The 16,813-nt window shown below is 43.4% G+C and overlaps 1 protein-coding gene across 5 annotated transcripts in view; it reads right to left on the reverse strand.

Moving 5' to 3' along the window:
• Positions 1–16,813, reverse strand: part of LOC1273990 (cadherin-89D) — a 43,257-nt gene that overhangs the window by 2,084 nt on the left and 24,360 nt on the right. For 4 of the 5 annotated variants that reach the window (XR_009764709.1, XR_009764708.1, XM_061643394.1 and 1 more), the window contains exons 2-6: positions 5,212–5,528; positions 4,539–4,988; positions 4,212–4,465; positions 3,887–4,019; positions 44–3,820 (exon numbers count right to left, since the gene is read on the reverse strand). Coding sequence is in view for 3 of the 5 variants with exons in the window: in XM_061643394.1 (XP_061499378.1) it covers positions 44–3,820; positions 3,887–4,019; positions 4,212–4,465; positions 4,539–4,988; positions 5,212–5,528 (4,931 nt within the window). In the remaining 2 variants the exon portion in view is untranslated. The remainder of the gene's footprint in view (positions 1–43; positions 3,821–3,886; positions 4,020–4,211; positions 4,466–4,538; positions 4,989–5,211; positions 5,529–16,813) is intronic. The other variant, XM_061643395.1, reaches the window with a different exon arrangement.

Below are 16,813 nucleotides of genomic sequence, written 5' to 3' on the forward strand. Positions count from 1 at the left end.
TGTTTGCAATCTCATTTACATGCTGCATAGAACATCAACTCACCTCCACCTTCATGACCGCGTAACCGTAATTAGCTGTATCTGGCACAACAGAGATGATTGGTCCATAATTATCGCGAAACACGGGAGCATTGTCATTCACATCCACCACCTTGATCATTATCTCCACTTCGTTGTCAAACAACCGGTGGCTCTTCCGCTTAACAGGATTCTCCAGCGCGTACAGGACGCTGGGAATATTGCGTGTTTCTCGTTTGATCTTCTGCACCCGAATTCGAACGTCGTACGAGTCACGCTCCTCCCGATCCAGTGGTCGTAGCAGCCAAAGGGAACCATTTCGTTCATCAATCCGAAACTGATCGTCGAACGTGTCGCCCACAATTTCCCATCGGAATGGATCGTTGGCATAACGCTTGGAGAGCGTTACGTTGAGCACGATTCGCGGTGCGGGGTCGTTTTCACGCAGCTCGATCTCGTAGTACTTGTACGGAAATAGGGGTGGCCTTTCTTCCACCGGATGCTGTTGAAGTGTGTCGCCCTGTAGATTCACAATGAGCAACGCCATGCTTGAGCGCGGTGGTGTTCCAAAATCCGATGCCACGACGGTAACGTTCAAATGTTCGTAGGTTTTTCTCGTTCCAGCCTCGCTCGGTGTAAATTTGGAAGCTGTCGTAACGACACCATCCTTTGGATCGATACTGAACTGCAGAACATCGCTCTGGCCGGTAAGCGAGTAGATCACCAGTCCGTTTCCATTCTCTCGGAAGTCGCTGTCCCTTGCCATGACCTGTTTGACGAACGTTCCCACCTTAGCATTTACATCCAGATACGCCACATAGACGGGCAGTCGTTTGATGTTGTTACGATCGCTTCTCAGATCATCGTAGGCGGTGAACTCCGGGTTATTATCATTGCGATCCATCACGATCACCTCTACGTCTACCATGGCCGAAAGCTTGAGATCGAAATTGTTATCGGATGCGAGTACTCGAAACCGATACGATGCGATCATTTCGCGATCGATCTCTCCGCTAACTCGAATCGTACCGTCCAGTGGAGAGATCGAGAATGGTATCTTCTGGTCACCATCGGTTATCAGCATGTACGTCACATTACCGTTCATTCCGGTATCCTCATCGTTGGCCCGTACCTGGCCGATCTTTTTGCCCGTAATTGGGTACGATCCTTCGTCGACGTTAAACGTGTACCACTGTTTCTCGAACACGGGCGCATTATCGTTGACATCATACACCCGGAACTGTACCTGAAGCATGTCCGATAGGCCACCAACGTCCTTGGCTGTGATGTTTAGCTTAACATCAGTTTCCGGGGGCAAACGGTTCGCCACGCGTAACTCTCCATTGTTCCGATCGATCCTAAAGTAGCTAACTCGCTCACCACTGTTAAGCTCAGTCTGGCCAACGACCTCATAGAAGACCTTGGAGTTCTTCTCAAAATCATCATCGTTTGCCGTCAGCTTGAAGATTACCTTTCCCACCTCGACGTTTTCGGGCAGAGCAAACTTAAGCTGCGATTTCTTGGCAACGGCACGCGTATTGCGACCACGTTGCCGAACCTTCTGCTTGTAGAGTTTCCGACGCATTGTGAGATGTTCGCGATCGGCAGTACGATTGACCATAACCGACTGGCTATCGTACAGCCGTGGCATTCCGACGTAAGGTGCCGATTGGACCATCTCGAACAAACTATCCACACCGTACGAAACACGGCTGTTCATCTCCATGAGCCCCGCGTCCAAGAACTTGGGCAACACCTCCGTCTCAATCTCGTCCAGATACATAAGCTCCAGATCGCTTGTGTTTTCGATCATCTCGCAGCGGCTCTTGCGGAAGATAGCTATGCGCTCAAAGACCGGTGCACAATCATTCACGTCCAGTATAAGTATTTTGAGCTCAACCTCTGACATCAGGTTATCCCGATCGGTAGCCATCATCTTCAGTGTCAGACTTTCAATCTCCTCCCGATCGAGTTTGTTCGGGCCCATGAACAATATGTTATAGTGCGGGGTACTGGCATTCCCGGGCTCCAACTGTTTGTTTGGACGATAGTCTGGGCGCAGTCGAGATTCGCCCGGATCGATGTTAGCTATCTGCAGATTGCGGAATATGTGTGCCACCGTTTTGTTATAGTTTGAAAGCGTCGAGTTAGAGAACTGAGCTACAAACGAGTTTGACTCTCCGGACAGCAGCAGCTCATATTCACTGTTTGGACCTGCCGCATCCATGTCCGAGATGATGATCGGATTGTTCAACACGATCTCAGTACCGATGGGGGAGTTTTCCGCTATCACACCCAAGAAAAAGGGCTGATTGAATGTGGGCGGATTGTCGTTCTCGTCTTCTACCACGATCACCACCTGATAGATACCGGCAAACGTGCGTTGTTTGTAAAAGTACTCGGCAATAATAGTCACTCGTATGACATCCTGCTTCTCTCGGTCCAACCCTTTGATCGTCATAAGCTTGCCATCGTTTGTGAGCCGTACTGTATCTGCTACATCATAGCTATTGACAAGCGAGTACTGGACTCCACTCGTTGGATTGCGAGAATTTCTCGCCTTTCGTGTGCCGTTCCCAGTCGAGCTGAATACGGCATCAAACGCCACGAGCGGGTACAGTCGGATGAAGTTGGACTGTCTAGAAACGTCGCGTGAAAATCTTCGTGCGTAGCGTGTTCGGTTCTTTCCTCCATTCAGCTGAAACACTTGCCTATCGGCACGGTTCTTGTCGCCTCGAACCGATATCAGCGGTGGCAGTCCCTTTTCGTCTGCATCACATTGCTCCTGGAAGTCCTGGAATTTGAGCTGTCCGATCATTGTGTTCGGTTTATTTTCCTTCACGCGGAACTCGATCGGTGTTGCGTTGGTGCCCCGAAGCAACATAAAGTTGTGTTTTATCACATGTATCGTAACGTTCGTGACGATGATCTTCTCCAGACTGTTGTAGGCTTCGGGCGTCAGCTGTTCCACATTTTTGCCGGCAGAATCGGGCAAGTACGATACTACGGTTTCAAACTCATAACATCGTCGATCGAACTTCTCCATCGACTCAATCACGGTCACTATGCCGGACCGCTCTTCGATCGCGAACGGTACCCCCTCAGGGTATGAGTGGAGTAGATCGAAGAATATCTCCTCGTCCGACACCATGTCGAATGTGGTCCGAATCTGTCCGACGGAAGAGCCGATGGCAGCATCGGCACCGACCCAAAACTCGTACGGTGCGCCAATAAATTCGATGTCCTCAATAGATTGACAAACGATATCGATCGTAACGAGTGCCACGTTGAACCGCGACTCTGAGGGATTCTGCGGTTGATCGCGAGCCTCGACGAAGAAAGCTATCTTGCCGTACGTTAGTGCTTCCGACACGCGTATGTCACCCGTATCCGGATCGAGCAGGAACGGAATGACAAGGTTCGGGCGCACATTTTTTATGCTGTATTGGATTTTGCCGTTGCCGAGATCGTCCGGATCGAGCGCTCGTATTTGCCCCACTTTCGAGCCGATCGAGGCATTGCAGTGCGTCTTAAACTCATACAGCGTACCCTGCTCGAACTCCGGTGTATTGTCATTCGTGTCTAGCAGTGTGATCTCCACCTGCACCTTACCATAGTTGCGACTGCGATCGTACTGCTCAACCCGCTCGACGGCATGCACGTTCATCTTGAGCGAACTGCGCTGCTCCTTGTCCAGGAAGGTTTCGTCACGAACCACTATCCAGCCAGAACCGTGATCAATCATGAAGGCCCCTTTGGGTTCCTCGTCCATGAGGTAGTAGTAAAACTCCGCATTCTCTCCCTAAAAAGACAGAACTTATCACTTTCCAAATCCAACGAGAGAACACACTTTTTGACAACGACATACCTGATCCCGATCGATAGCATTCACCTGCAGAATGCTAAACCCTTTCGGAAGGTTCTCGATGATGGAGATGTTGTACAGATCTACCTCAAACTCAGGAACATTGTCGTTCAGGTCGATTACTTCTATGTCCACCCTGGAAACAAGTGTATAAAAATTGAGCATGGAATCAGACATCTCCTTGCAGTTATGTAAGACGCATGGGAGTCACACATGACACACACAAACATGCTATCGAGTCTATTGTCCATTATAATCTAGTCGAGTCGGGTGAAAGTGCAATTTAACTGTATCATATTCAGCCTCCGCTGTCCCCGTCCCTGCTTACCTAGCAAAAGCACTTTTGGTTGGATCATTGATCTGCTGTGCCTCGATCTGCAGCGTAAACGTGTTGTCCGGAAGGCTCTCGCTATCCAGGTCGATCTCCTTCTGCAGAAATAGTACACCCGTTTCCGGTGATATCCAGAACAGCTGGCGCTCGTTGCCCGCAACTATCCCATAGACGAGCGTTTCGTTTAGCGAGTCCTGATCGAACGCCATGATCGGTGGCTCGATATACAGTGGGATGTGAATTGGTTTACCCTGTCAAAAGGCGGTTGCGTAAATAATAATACAATATTGGGAGCATTTGGCCTGAACGAGACAAGCAGCTTACCGTCAGCGGAAAGGATTCTTTGATGCGCGTCCGGTATTGTGCTCGGGTGAAGATTGGCGGCAGGTCGTCAACGTCTCGCAGGTTCACCCGGATGGTGGCGTTGGCGGTGCGGGGTGGATTGCCCCGATCGCTCGCCACGATCTGGACGCTCATCGAGCGCCAGCCGGCATCGTAGTCGAGGGCCCGCTGCAGTACGAGCGACGGCCGCTGGGAACCTTCCAGGCGAAACGGAAAGTCGCCGCTCTTCATGTGCTTCGCGGCCAGCGCATACTCGAGGTCGGAATTCGGCGTGTTTGGCTTATCACGATCAATTGCCTTAATTCTATTAAACACCACCGTCTCAATTGGCGTTGATTCGTCGAGCGTTACCACGTACGGTAGATTGATAAATTCGGGATCATTATCGTTAATATCTTCAATGTAAACAGTAATTGTAAAAAATGACGACTGCTGGGCGCGAGAGGGTTGAGTGGTGCGGTGCGGTACGGGCCGTTTGTGTACCGTTCCGGTCGCGAGTTCCAGGTTTTCGTGCCGCGCGGTACCATTTGTCCGTTGTTCGAGACGTGACAGCACACATTACATAAATAGAAGATAAAACAAAAACGGTAATGCAACATAAGTCAATGGAACTCATCACGTGATTCCCTGTCATGGGAAACCGAACGATCCTTACGTTGTCCTGTTTTGCGCTGGTGGCTGATGTTCCGCTGCAGAACACGCTGAACTTGAGGATGCTCTGCGGATCGTCAGAATCGACCAGCCCGTCCAGGCTGCGATTGAGAATGACGCTCACGACCGTGCTGTTGATCTCTTTCAGCTTGAAGTACTCGTAATCGCTCGAGTTCTCGGTGCGCGGGATCAGGATCGAGTTGCGCGGATACGCGTAAAGTGAAACGATCTCACCGCCGACGGGGAAGTCTTCCTTCAGCCGCAGAAACTGAACGCCGTCGGATTTGGTGCGCAGATTACTTTTCGAGTACAGTTTGCAGGCTGGAACGGGATGGAGGAAATAATTTATTACACTCAAATTAGTCTCGTTGCGGGTTGATTTCTTTGCGCGTCAAACAATGCGCGTCTAACAAACTACACCACTGGCTGGCGGTACTGGGGTAACCGGTTCTAGCTGGTGGGACCTATCGGAACCGGTCAACATAGCCATCAACACGAAAAGGGCCCTCCCCATTTAACGGGGTGAAATATGTTAATTTAATTGGTGAACTAGTCGTTGTGGCTCTCACCTAAAATGTCTTGACAGTTGAAAGCCGGTCAAATCCTGTGTAGCATATCTGCTATACAGAACATATTGTAATACACACTATCAGCCATAGACACATAGTAACACACTTTGGAAAGCCAAGTCACACCATTGTAACACATTCATTATAACACATTCAGTAAATCAGATCATACCATACACACCCGGAAGAGCTCAGGCCACACCGTTCATATAAAAACAATTGTGACACATTTAACAGAACCAACCGAAACGTACAAAATAAGCAGGAACAGTTTATGCTTTATAACCCAAAGCAGGAACAGTAGAAGCATTAAACCCAAAACAGGAACTTAGTGACAAGAACCATTGTTCTTGTCAACAAAAGACAAACGTAACTAGCTGAGTGAAAACAATAACTTTCCAACATACAACCCGGAACCAAATGTGAGAAACCCTTAACTTCTTTTGAGTATAAATAAAACTAACTCCGATCATGGCAAGTCAGATTCGTTCGGACTGTCAGGATAGGACTATGCCCATCCTACATCTATCGAGTTCTCATTTAAAGAGTTTAGATATGTCCCCCTGCCCAAGGTAAGGCCTCTAAACTCCAACGTTTCCAGTAAGGGAAACCTCCTAAAGGTTTCTATGATCGCCTGGACGATCAAGTGTCGAAAGTCCGCTTCGAAACAGTATCCACCTCAGTTCTACTTAATTCGGTAAACGATGACGAAGGCCACCCTGACCAACGCGAGTTCAAAGTTACTACATGGCAACCGTCCCAAAATCGAACATACCGGGACTATCTCAAAACATACCACATGGCGACCGTAACAGTCATCAAACATGTTACATGGCGACCGTGACCTTAATCTGCAATCGACGGGCAGAAGTGTAAACAAATTATTTGTGATACGTACAACGGTAACGTACAGCAGTGTCGTGCTAACGCATCAAATAGTGTAAAAAAAAAGTGCGTTTTTGACCATAACCGGCATACGACGGAAAAAAGTGTCAAATGTGCAAATTTGTATTGAACAACGCAGCTGGCACAAGTGACCCATATATAAAAAAAAATAGCTATGAATGAGCGATCATGAAATGAAAGCAAGTACAGTGTGGTGTACAAAATGATAACTCAGCGAAAATAAGAGTGGTGAACCGTTTGAAGGGCGAAAAAAAAAAGTGATGTACAGCAATTATACAAAAAAATAAAGTGTTGTGACAACCTTCCTCAACGTGCAAAAATGCAACAACATTATAAATAAACCCTTAAGTGATCAGTTTGCAAACTAGAACAATCTTGAAGTGATTAATAACGCAACGAACCCAAACCAACGTAAGCGGAAATAACGATGTCACCAGTGCTGTGAAACCATAAGCAGAAGTGATGTTCATCTGAAAGGTGATAGAATGAATGGCGAGACTACGGTATACGAGATGTGACTAGTGTGATTGAATGGAACAACCGTTCCCAACGTGGAAGACGAAAAGATACTGCGAGCTCACTGCCCAATCTGGATCGGCAGACGAGAATGGACAAGTATCCCAACCCCGACAAGACATCGAGCGACGACTGATGACACCGGAGAACTTCACATCAAGCACCAATTAAACACCGAGCACCGGTAACGAGCGTTACACCATGAGCAGCAACAACAACAAATACATGCTATGTATTTAAACAAGGTACCGTAAATATGCAATTTTATTGATGAGGCTGCATAAATATGCAAAAACTATTCGAGAAAATAGAAATATTAGATAGAATTTATGATCAGGTGAAACAGCTGAACAGATGTTATAGGCTTTGCGCGTTAACAACATTAAGGGATAATACTAAGGAAATATACGACGAAATACAAGAACTCCTACGAAAGCACGAATCGTCTATTAAAGATGAAATATTAACAAAGCTAGTTAAAAAGAGTAGATACGTATACTACGAAATAAATAAGTGCATAAAAATACACTTCGAGAGACATCCAGATTCGTTAAATACGACATTATCAGAGAACCAATTTGACATAACAATAGAAACGAAACCTGACAAAATGGCTGACATTATGGAATTGATTAAAATCACCACTTCTCTCATATCAAAGTATGATGGTAATGAGAAGGATTTGAAAGGTGTGGTGTCAAACTTAAATGTATTAAAGAAAATAGTAAAGCCAGAAAATAAAGAAACAGTAATAGAACTGGTACTAGGACGTCTAACAGGAAAAGCACGAATTGTAGTAGGGGAAGCCCCAACTTCAATTGAAGATATAGTTAGCAAATTACAAGACAGGTGCAGCATAAAGGTAACACCAGAGATCGTAATATCAAAAATGGACAATACTAAACAGACTGGAACGATAGAAGATTTTGGAAGCGTTATTGAAAAATTAACGCAACAACTAGAAGAGGCATACATTGCAGAAGAGATATCGCCAGAAGTAGCTAGAAAAAAGGCAACTAAATCAGGAATCAGTGCATTGAGTTATGGACTTAAAGATGGCGAGACCAAAATTATAATGAGATCGAGTAAATTCGAAACCTTGCATGAAGCAATAGAGCAAGCGGTAAAGTTGGAGCTAGAAGATAGAACGAAAAAGGGAAAGAATGATCAGACAAAGATCCTATATTCAAACGCTACCAGGAACAATAGAGGGTATGGAAACAACTACCAGGGAAGGAACAATTTCAACAAATTCTCAAATAATAATAGATATCAGACACAAATCCCACCCAGGTTCCCACCCGCAAGATATGGACAGAACAACAACAGAAATAATAATAACTTCAGATATAACAACAATAACACTAACAACAACAGAAATCAGCATGCAAATCGACAAAATTATTCCAACAGAAATCAGTACGTACAATCAAATAGAAATAATAGCAATTGGCAAAATAATCGAGCGCCTATTCATAACACAGTAACAGCCGAAGAACAGAATAATTTTTTAGGCCACTCTCAAGTACCAGAAAATACCCTATACTAACCATAAACACTGATGCTGATAATTTTGTTAAAGTTAAAATAGAAATTGCAAAGGAAATTTATAGCACACTTATCATAGATACAGGAGCAACCGTATCCGTACTTAAAGCTAGTAAATTAAAACCAGGTTGCAAGATCAATACATCTAAAAAATTAACATTGATAAGCTCTAGTGACCATGAATCAGAGACTTTAGGTACTGCTATGACAACAATTCACTTTGGTGATTATTCCATTATACACGAATTTCATATAATAGAAGACGTAGAATCCATTTTTTCTGACGGACTGTTAGGAAAAGACTTTATAAAGCACAGATGTATTGTTGATTATGTTAATTGGATGATATACTTCTCATCTGATAACGGATTGATTTCACATCCAATAGAAGACAATGTAAATGGAAATTATATTTTACCAAAACGAAGTGAAGTAGTACGAAAAATAACCATACCAAACTTGACAGAGGATTCAATCATCTTATCACAGGAAATCCAACCAGGAGTGTTTTGCGGAAACACAATAGTTTCAAAACGTAATCAGTATATCAAATTCATTAATACCACAGACAAAGATGTTTCTTTTGAAATAAAATCCTATACACCAGAAATCGAACCTTTAAGAGATTATGAGCAGTTACAGAGAAAACCAAACACAGCTAGGGAACGAATTCAGAAAATTCATAACAAAATTCGCATAGAAAATATTCCACAAATAGCAAGAGAAGAATTAGAAAATCTGATCACAAAATTCTCGGATATATTTTGTTTAGAAGATGAACCGGTCTCTACTAACAATTTTTATACCCAAGAAATTTCATTGAAAGATAACATTCCTTCTTATATACCAAATTATAAACAAATACATTCACAAAGTGAGGAAATGCAATCGCAGGTAGAAAAGATGTTGAAAAGTAACATTATTGAACATTCTGTTTCGTCATATAATTCACCGATACTATTAGTACCAAAGAAATCAGTTGAAGGCAAGAAGAAATGGCGTTTAGTAGTGGATTTTCGGCAGTTAAACAAGAAAATTTTACCAGACAAATTCCCTTTACCCCGCATAGACACGATACTTGATCAGTTAGGAAGAGCCAAATATTTCAGCACATTAGATTTGATGTCAGGGTTTCATCAAATCGAGCTTGATAAAAATTCCAGAAAATATACAGCTTTTTCCACGCCTACAGGCCACTATCAGTTTACAAGAATGCCATTTGGACTCAATATTAGCCCAAACAGCTTTCAAAGAATGATGGCTATCGCTATGGCTGGTTTAACACCAGAGCTAGCATTTGTATATATAGATGATATTATAGTTACTGGATGCAGTGCACGGCATCATATCAGTAATTTAGGTGAAGTTTTTGATAGGCTAAGAAAGTATAACCTTAAACTAAATGCAGAGAAATGTTGTTTCTTTAAAACAGAAGTAACGTACTTAGGTCATAAAATAACAGATAAAGGAATTTATCCAGACGACGCAAAGTTTGATACAATTAAAAACTTCCCGATTCCTACTAATGCTGATGAAGCAAGACGTTTTGTCGCGTTTTGTAATTATTATCGTAAATTTGTACAGAATTTTGCTAAGATAGCTAAACCAATTAATAATTTGATTAAGAAAGACGTTAAGTTTGCATGGACTTCAGAATGTCAAGCAGCTTTTGATACATTGAAACAAAGCTTACTCTCACCCACAATTTTACAATATCCAGATTTTAAAAAACAATTCATTATTACGACAGATGCATCGGATATGGCATGTGGTGCAGTGTTATCACAAATAACAGATGGAAGTGATTTGCCAGTCGCATTTGCGAGTAAAAGTTTTACACCAGGGGAAAAGAATAAGCCAATTATCGAGAAAGAGCTAACAGCTATACATTGGGCAATTAATTATTTTAAACCTTATGTATATGGACAAAAATTTATAGTTAGAACAGATCATAGACCATTAGCATACTTATTTGGTATGAAAAATCCTACTTCTAAACTGACTAGAATGAGACTAGATTTAGAAGAATTTGACTTTGAAATAGAATATTTAGCAGGTAAAGCTAATGTTGCGGCAGACGCACTATCAAGAATAATCCTTAACTCGGATGACCTAAAGGCATCAATACCAAAATCCAAAACGATTTTAATGGTTAATACGAGAGCCATGGTTAAGAAAAATAACGTGAAAACTGATACAAACAAAGATAAACCAATCGCAACAACAGGGATTGATCACCCCGCGATGTGGAAAACAGAAAGACCTTCAGAAGTGAGAAAGGTATTGAAAATATGTACGCAGAAAAATAAGAACAACGTTGAATTCACTATATACAACCATTCATATGGTAAAGCACTAGGAAAATTTCTTTTGAGAAAAGATGTAAATGGAAGTCAAGCATTAGAGTTTGCTCTTCTAGAAATGTGCAAAATCGCGAAACAATATGGAAGAAACAAGCTAGCATGGTCAGAAGAAGACCACTTATTCAAAGAATATTCCCAACAAACTATTAAGGAAATCGCCAACAGAGCTATTACCAAGTTTGAAATAATCCTGTTTACTCCAACTAGATGGATAACAACAGAGAAAGATAGGCTGAGAATAATTGCAGATTATCATATGACCCCTTCGGGAGGACATATAGGCCAGTACAGACTGTACCAGAAAATAAGGGAAAAATACAAATGGAAAAATATGAAAGATGATATCAAGAAATACGTACGAAATTGTAAGGCATGCATAGTTAATAAGACGACTAGACATACTAAGGAAAACACAGTTGTAACTACAACACCGACAAAACCTTTTAATATAATTTCAATCGACACAGTAGGACCTCTAACAAAAACTAACAAAAACAACAGGTATGCAATAACCATACAATGTGACTTAACGAAATACATCGTAGTAATACCTATCCATAACAAAGAAGCAAATACTATAGCAAGAGCATTGGTAGAAAACTTTATTCTTACATTTGGAACATTTATAGAATTAAAATCAGATCAAGGGCTAGAATATAACAATGAAATATTACACAAAATCTCAGAAATTTTAAAAATCAAACAAACTTTTAGCACAGCTTACCACCCACAGACAATAGGATCATTAGAGAGAAATCATAGATGTCTAAACGAATACCTAAGAAGTTATACAAACGAACACCATGATGACTGGGATGATTGGACAAAATTTTACGAATTTGTTTACAATACAACAGAACACACTGACACAAACTACACACCATACGAACTGGTATTCGGAAGAAAAGCGAATTTACCACAAGATATATTCAAAACAAAAATAGAACCAGTTTATAATATTGACCAATATTATTTCGAAATGAAATATAAACTCCAAAAATCAAACGAAATAGCTAGAGAAAATTTGATAAAAGCAAAGAATAGAAGACAGCAAATCTTAAATAAAGATACAGTACCACTCATTATAAAGATAGGAGATCAGGTATATTTGGAAAATGAAAACAGAAAAAAATTAGATCCAGTCTACATTGGACCTTTCACAGTAGTAAGTGACCAAGGGCCTAATTGCGTAATACAAAACAATACAACAAAGAAAACCTCTACAGTACACAAAAACAGACTAATTAAGTACACAGGAGAATAACTTCAATCATTGTAATTCAATACGTTATTCTATTAAAGGGGGGAGGTGTAGCATATCTGCTATACAGAACATATTGTAATACACACTATCAGCCATAGACACATAGTAACACACTTTGGAAAGCCAAGTCACACCATTGTAACACATTCATTATAACACATTCAGTAAATCAGATCATACCATACACACCCGGAAGAGCTCAGGCCACACCGTTCATATAAAAACAATTGTGACACATTTAACAGAACCAACCGAAACGTACAAAATAAGCAGGAACAGTTTATGCTTTATAACCCAAAGCAGGAACAGTAGAAGCATTAAACCCAAAACAGGAACTTAGTGACAAGAACCATTGTTCTTGTCAACAAAAGACAAACGTAACTAGCTGAGTGAAAACAATAACTTTCCAACATACAACCCGGAACCAAATGTGAGAAACCCTTAACTTCTTTTGAGTATAAATAAAACTAACTCCGATCATGGCAAGTCAGATTCGTTCGGACTGTCAGGATAGGACTATGCCCATCCTACATCTATCGAGTTCTCATTTAAAGAGTTTAGATATGTCCCCCTGCCCAAGGTAAGGCCTCTAAACTCCAACGTTTCCAGTAAGGGAAACCTCCTAAAGGTTTCTATGATCGCCTGGACGATCAAGTGTCGAAAGTCCGCTTCGAAACAGTATCCACCTCAGTTCTACTTAATTCGGTAAACGATGACGAAGGCCACCCTGACCAACGCGAGTTCAAAGTTACTACATGGCAACCGTCCCAAAATCGAACATACCGGGACTATCTCAAAACATACCACATGGCGACCGTAACAGTCATCAAACATGTTACACCTGTCCCGTTTGGGTAGTTCGGTTATTTCGCTTCTCCTAATCAGGCGACGTACCACTACTGTTCGGTGTGGGGCTTTTATAGCACTTGCTCATTCTCCCGGAGCACGGTACGGAGAAACGAGCAAACGGCCAATCGATGTCTCAATTCGATCGGAATGTTTCTCGATCTGGTTTGTTCGCAAGTTGGCTACAGTGTGGCATAAATTAATATTAATTAAGCCGAAACCCATTCATCAACCTTCACCAGCACCAAACCAACAGATTAGTGGGTAAGAATGAAGAGCGATAAAATGGGCAACAAACACTGAAAGGGTCCAATATTCTAATCACCTGTTGGTCATTATCGTCATCTGACAGTTTCTCAAAAACGAAATTCCCCCCTGTGTGTCTCGGTGTTTGCATTTCTGTCCCGGTGTTCTAGACAATAGATCCAACCCGTAGTGGTACAATGATGGAACATTGTCATGATCACGACCTAACGAGCTAGTGGTTAGATTTGTCTCTCACATTTCACAACCACACAATTCCCTCGACGCTCAACCCAAACAAAAGTGAAACAATGTACAGTGTTAGGGAGGCGCATAAAACCGTCGCACCACCTTCTAAGTATCGTCACTTTCTAAGTCAAACAATTGTTGCTCACAAAACGGCTGACTAAACACACATACACACTCATAGTCACCTGTTCCACCCTTTCGTTGGCCACTTTATTGGGTGGGAACATAATGACTGGAGAAAATGAAAAGCAAAACTGTGAACCACAAAACAATAAGCGCGGGGCAGGGAAATGGGGCGTGCGTTGCCCTCACCCTCGCGGATGCTTTTCAAATTCAACTCGAAGATAAATTAATCCCGGACCAGGGCGCGCGTGATGCTGCGGCCGGTGCTCGAGACGCTTGTCATTTGGTGCAGGCTTGTCCCGTCGCCATTACGATTAGCAAGTTGATTAGAGACAAAAGCACGGGTGGTAACTGTGCCCGGCAGTCGTTCACTTTCTACAGCGCTTTGCTGACGAGAGCTGAAATCGGGATGCTGGTTTAGTGGCGCTCTTGGGCACTTGCGAGCTTCATCTCTTCAGAATGATCCATTAATCTGATTATCTTGCCGACAGAACTCATTCGTCGGCGACTCAACTTTATGTTTTGCTAGAGAACTTTTGGTCGGGGATTTTCATAGAACCAGCAGAAAGGATCAATTCTCGCCACCCCATCAAAACCCGGTTTATCTGAGCAGCCGGCGTCTTACCAATTACTCAAGTCAACTCATCACGGACCTATTAATTCGTTATCTGCCCCTGCAGTCGGGACCTGCCTTCCAATAGCTGTAGCACTAAACAAGTTTTTCCACCCAAATCCGGATCCCGCTTTGATGCTTTCATCACGCAAGCAACAACAACCAAAAACCTCGAAAGCGAGTAGATTATGGAATCCTGTAAATCTCGGCCCTTCATCCCAATCTTCAGCGCCCGCGTACGGAAAATAAAACACACCGCACCAGGGAGGCTAAAATATTATGCAAATTAGCTCACCGAAAGTGAGGCTCCGCGGTTCGTTTGCTCGCTTCGATCCAAATTAGCACATGAAAGTGAAGCTCCCAACGCTTCTGCTTTTCCAGCATTAGCAAACAATGATCAATTGGTTGTGCATGGGTGGAAAAACTGGGACTTTGCGCGCGTCACTGCGCGACTGATGAGAGCCCGACCGCTGGCCGACCTGGGGCGGGGAAACATGTGGCAGGGCAAAGACAAAACATTCGTCAACCTCGGTCGAGAGTGCGCGTTTGGCCTGCCGTCGTCATTACTGTTGTTGATGATGAAATCACATCGCCGGTGCAGTGCCAGGTTGTTCCAAGAAGGTCCAAAACCCCATTACTTGACTGTACGATGAGTGGCTGCTCTGCCCCGACGCATGCCAGCCGCATTTTCCAGCCCATCGAGCATGAAAACGGGGTACAAACGAGAGTGAGGAAAATAGCATATCGCTACATATGTATGCTCGCTTCACAGTAGTCGTTCTCACGGGACTCACGGGTGGGACGTGGAGTCGAGGTGTACTTCACACGCACGGAAGGCAGGTGCAGGTGATTTCCATCGCTGCAAGCAATTCATTAGCGTCTGGATGGTTGGTTAGGCGCAGCCCAGAAAAAGTCCACGTAAAGCACAGGTGAAATGCTGCACTTTTCTGCGTTCCGCTTGGGCCATTTCATGCGGGGAATGATGTGTACGCAAAGGCCGCGCGTACTTCGCTCAACAGAATGCAGATCGCTTCCCTCGTGGAAAGTGAAAAAACTGACTGTATGCGTCATGCAGGAAAAACGGCGGGTACGATTGGGTTTAAGAGAAAACTTTCGTCCAATGTCAGAAGTGGAAGGATGGTGTGGCGCGGAGCAGGAAAACTGACTTTTATTGTTCTCAGCCGGCAGGCTGGCGTTATCTTCATGTGGCCCAAAAGTGGGAAGGGAAAGGATAGGAAATTAGAGGGTGATGATCGGTGGGAAGCTTTTTCGCCCGATTCCGTACACCAAAGGCCAGAGGCTTGGTTTGGTGATATTTTGCGTCACTCCCCATGGGAGATACACAAATACAGACACACACACACACATTCACTCCCGTTGACGCGAAATGAAAGGAAAATCTTCTCGATGGAAAATTATGAATATTTATGAATTATTGTGTGAAGCTGTCGGTGGTTGGCGGTTTGCTTGAGTCCTACTCTTTGAGCGTGCCGAACGGGGAGCAGCGGAGGCGAAGCTGAATGGCAAAGAGTTGGTGGCCGCCGTTTGTGGGCTCCCACTGCTGTCGGCGATAATGAGGCGAAGCTGACGCGTTGCGGGTTAAAATGCTGACGAAGCTTTTCCGCGACGTCAAACTAAATCACAAACAGAAACGCGCCTGCCTGGGAGGAAGGATCGCTCCGGTGGGGGTAAAGTTTTCTCTTTTTAACGCACTTTTTCCTAGTCTCGGTAGGCTTTGGGTGCACAATAAAGATGCACGAGAAAGGGAAAGGCCTTTTGTCGGCTGGAGTGCCAAGGGTACCTGATGGGTATAGGTTAACCTGGCTACCCGGGACGCAACAGAAGTTGTGCTCGGTTACTAGCAGTGACAGTGAGAGTAATATTTGCCAACAGCGTGAAGAGCAATCAAACCCACGGGGGAATACAATAGGAGAAATGGGGTCCTTGGCTATATTGGCTTTTCATGCCAATTGTTATTCTTAGGACGAAAAAATACGTTGTAAAGGAAATTATCGATGCACATGTAGGACAGGATTTACATTATTTTGTACAGATTTATAAACGGACGGTTCCGTGGTACAGTAGTCAATTCGCACGACTTATCAACATGCCCGTCGTGGGTTCAAGGCTAGAATGGATTATCCCTCCGTAGCAAGGACTGACTTTCCGACTGGGTGGCGCTGAATAAGTCTCGAAAGCAACCTTTAATTAGGCTGAATTGTGTCAAAAAGTTTGAAAACGTCATTTAAGTTATTTTTTCAGTTCCAATTTTTTTTGGTGGTAGAAATTTAATGGAACATGAATTTTGCTTTTAACGCAGAACAAAAGTGAGAATTCGTAATGAGTTATCGTCTCGTCTTTCCTCC

The sequence above is a fragment of the Anopheles gambiae genome, chromosome 2 (assembly GCF_943734735.2).
Source record: "Anopheles gambiae chromosome 2, idAnoGambNW_F1_1, whole genome shotgun sequence".
Classification (NCBI taxonomy): Eukaryota; Metazoa; Arthropoda; class Insecta; order Diptera; family Culicidae; genus Anopheles; species Anopheles gambiae.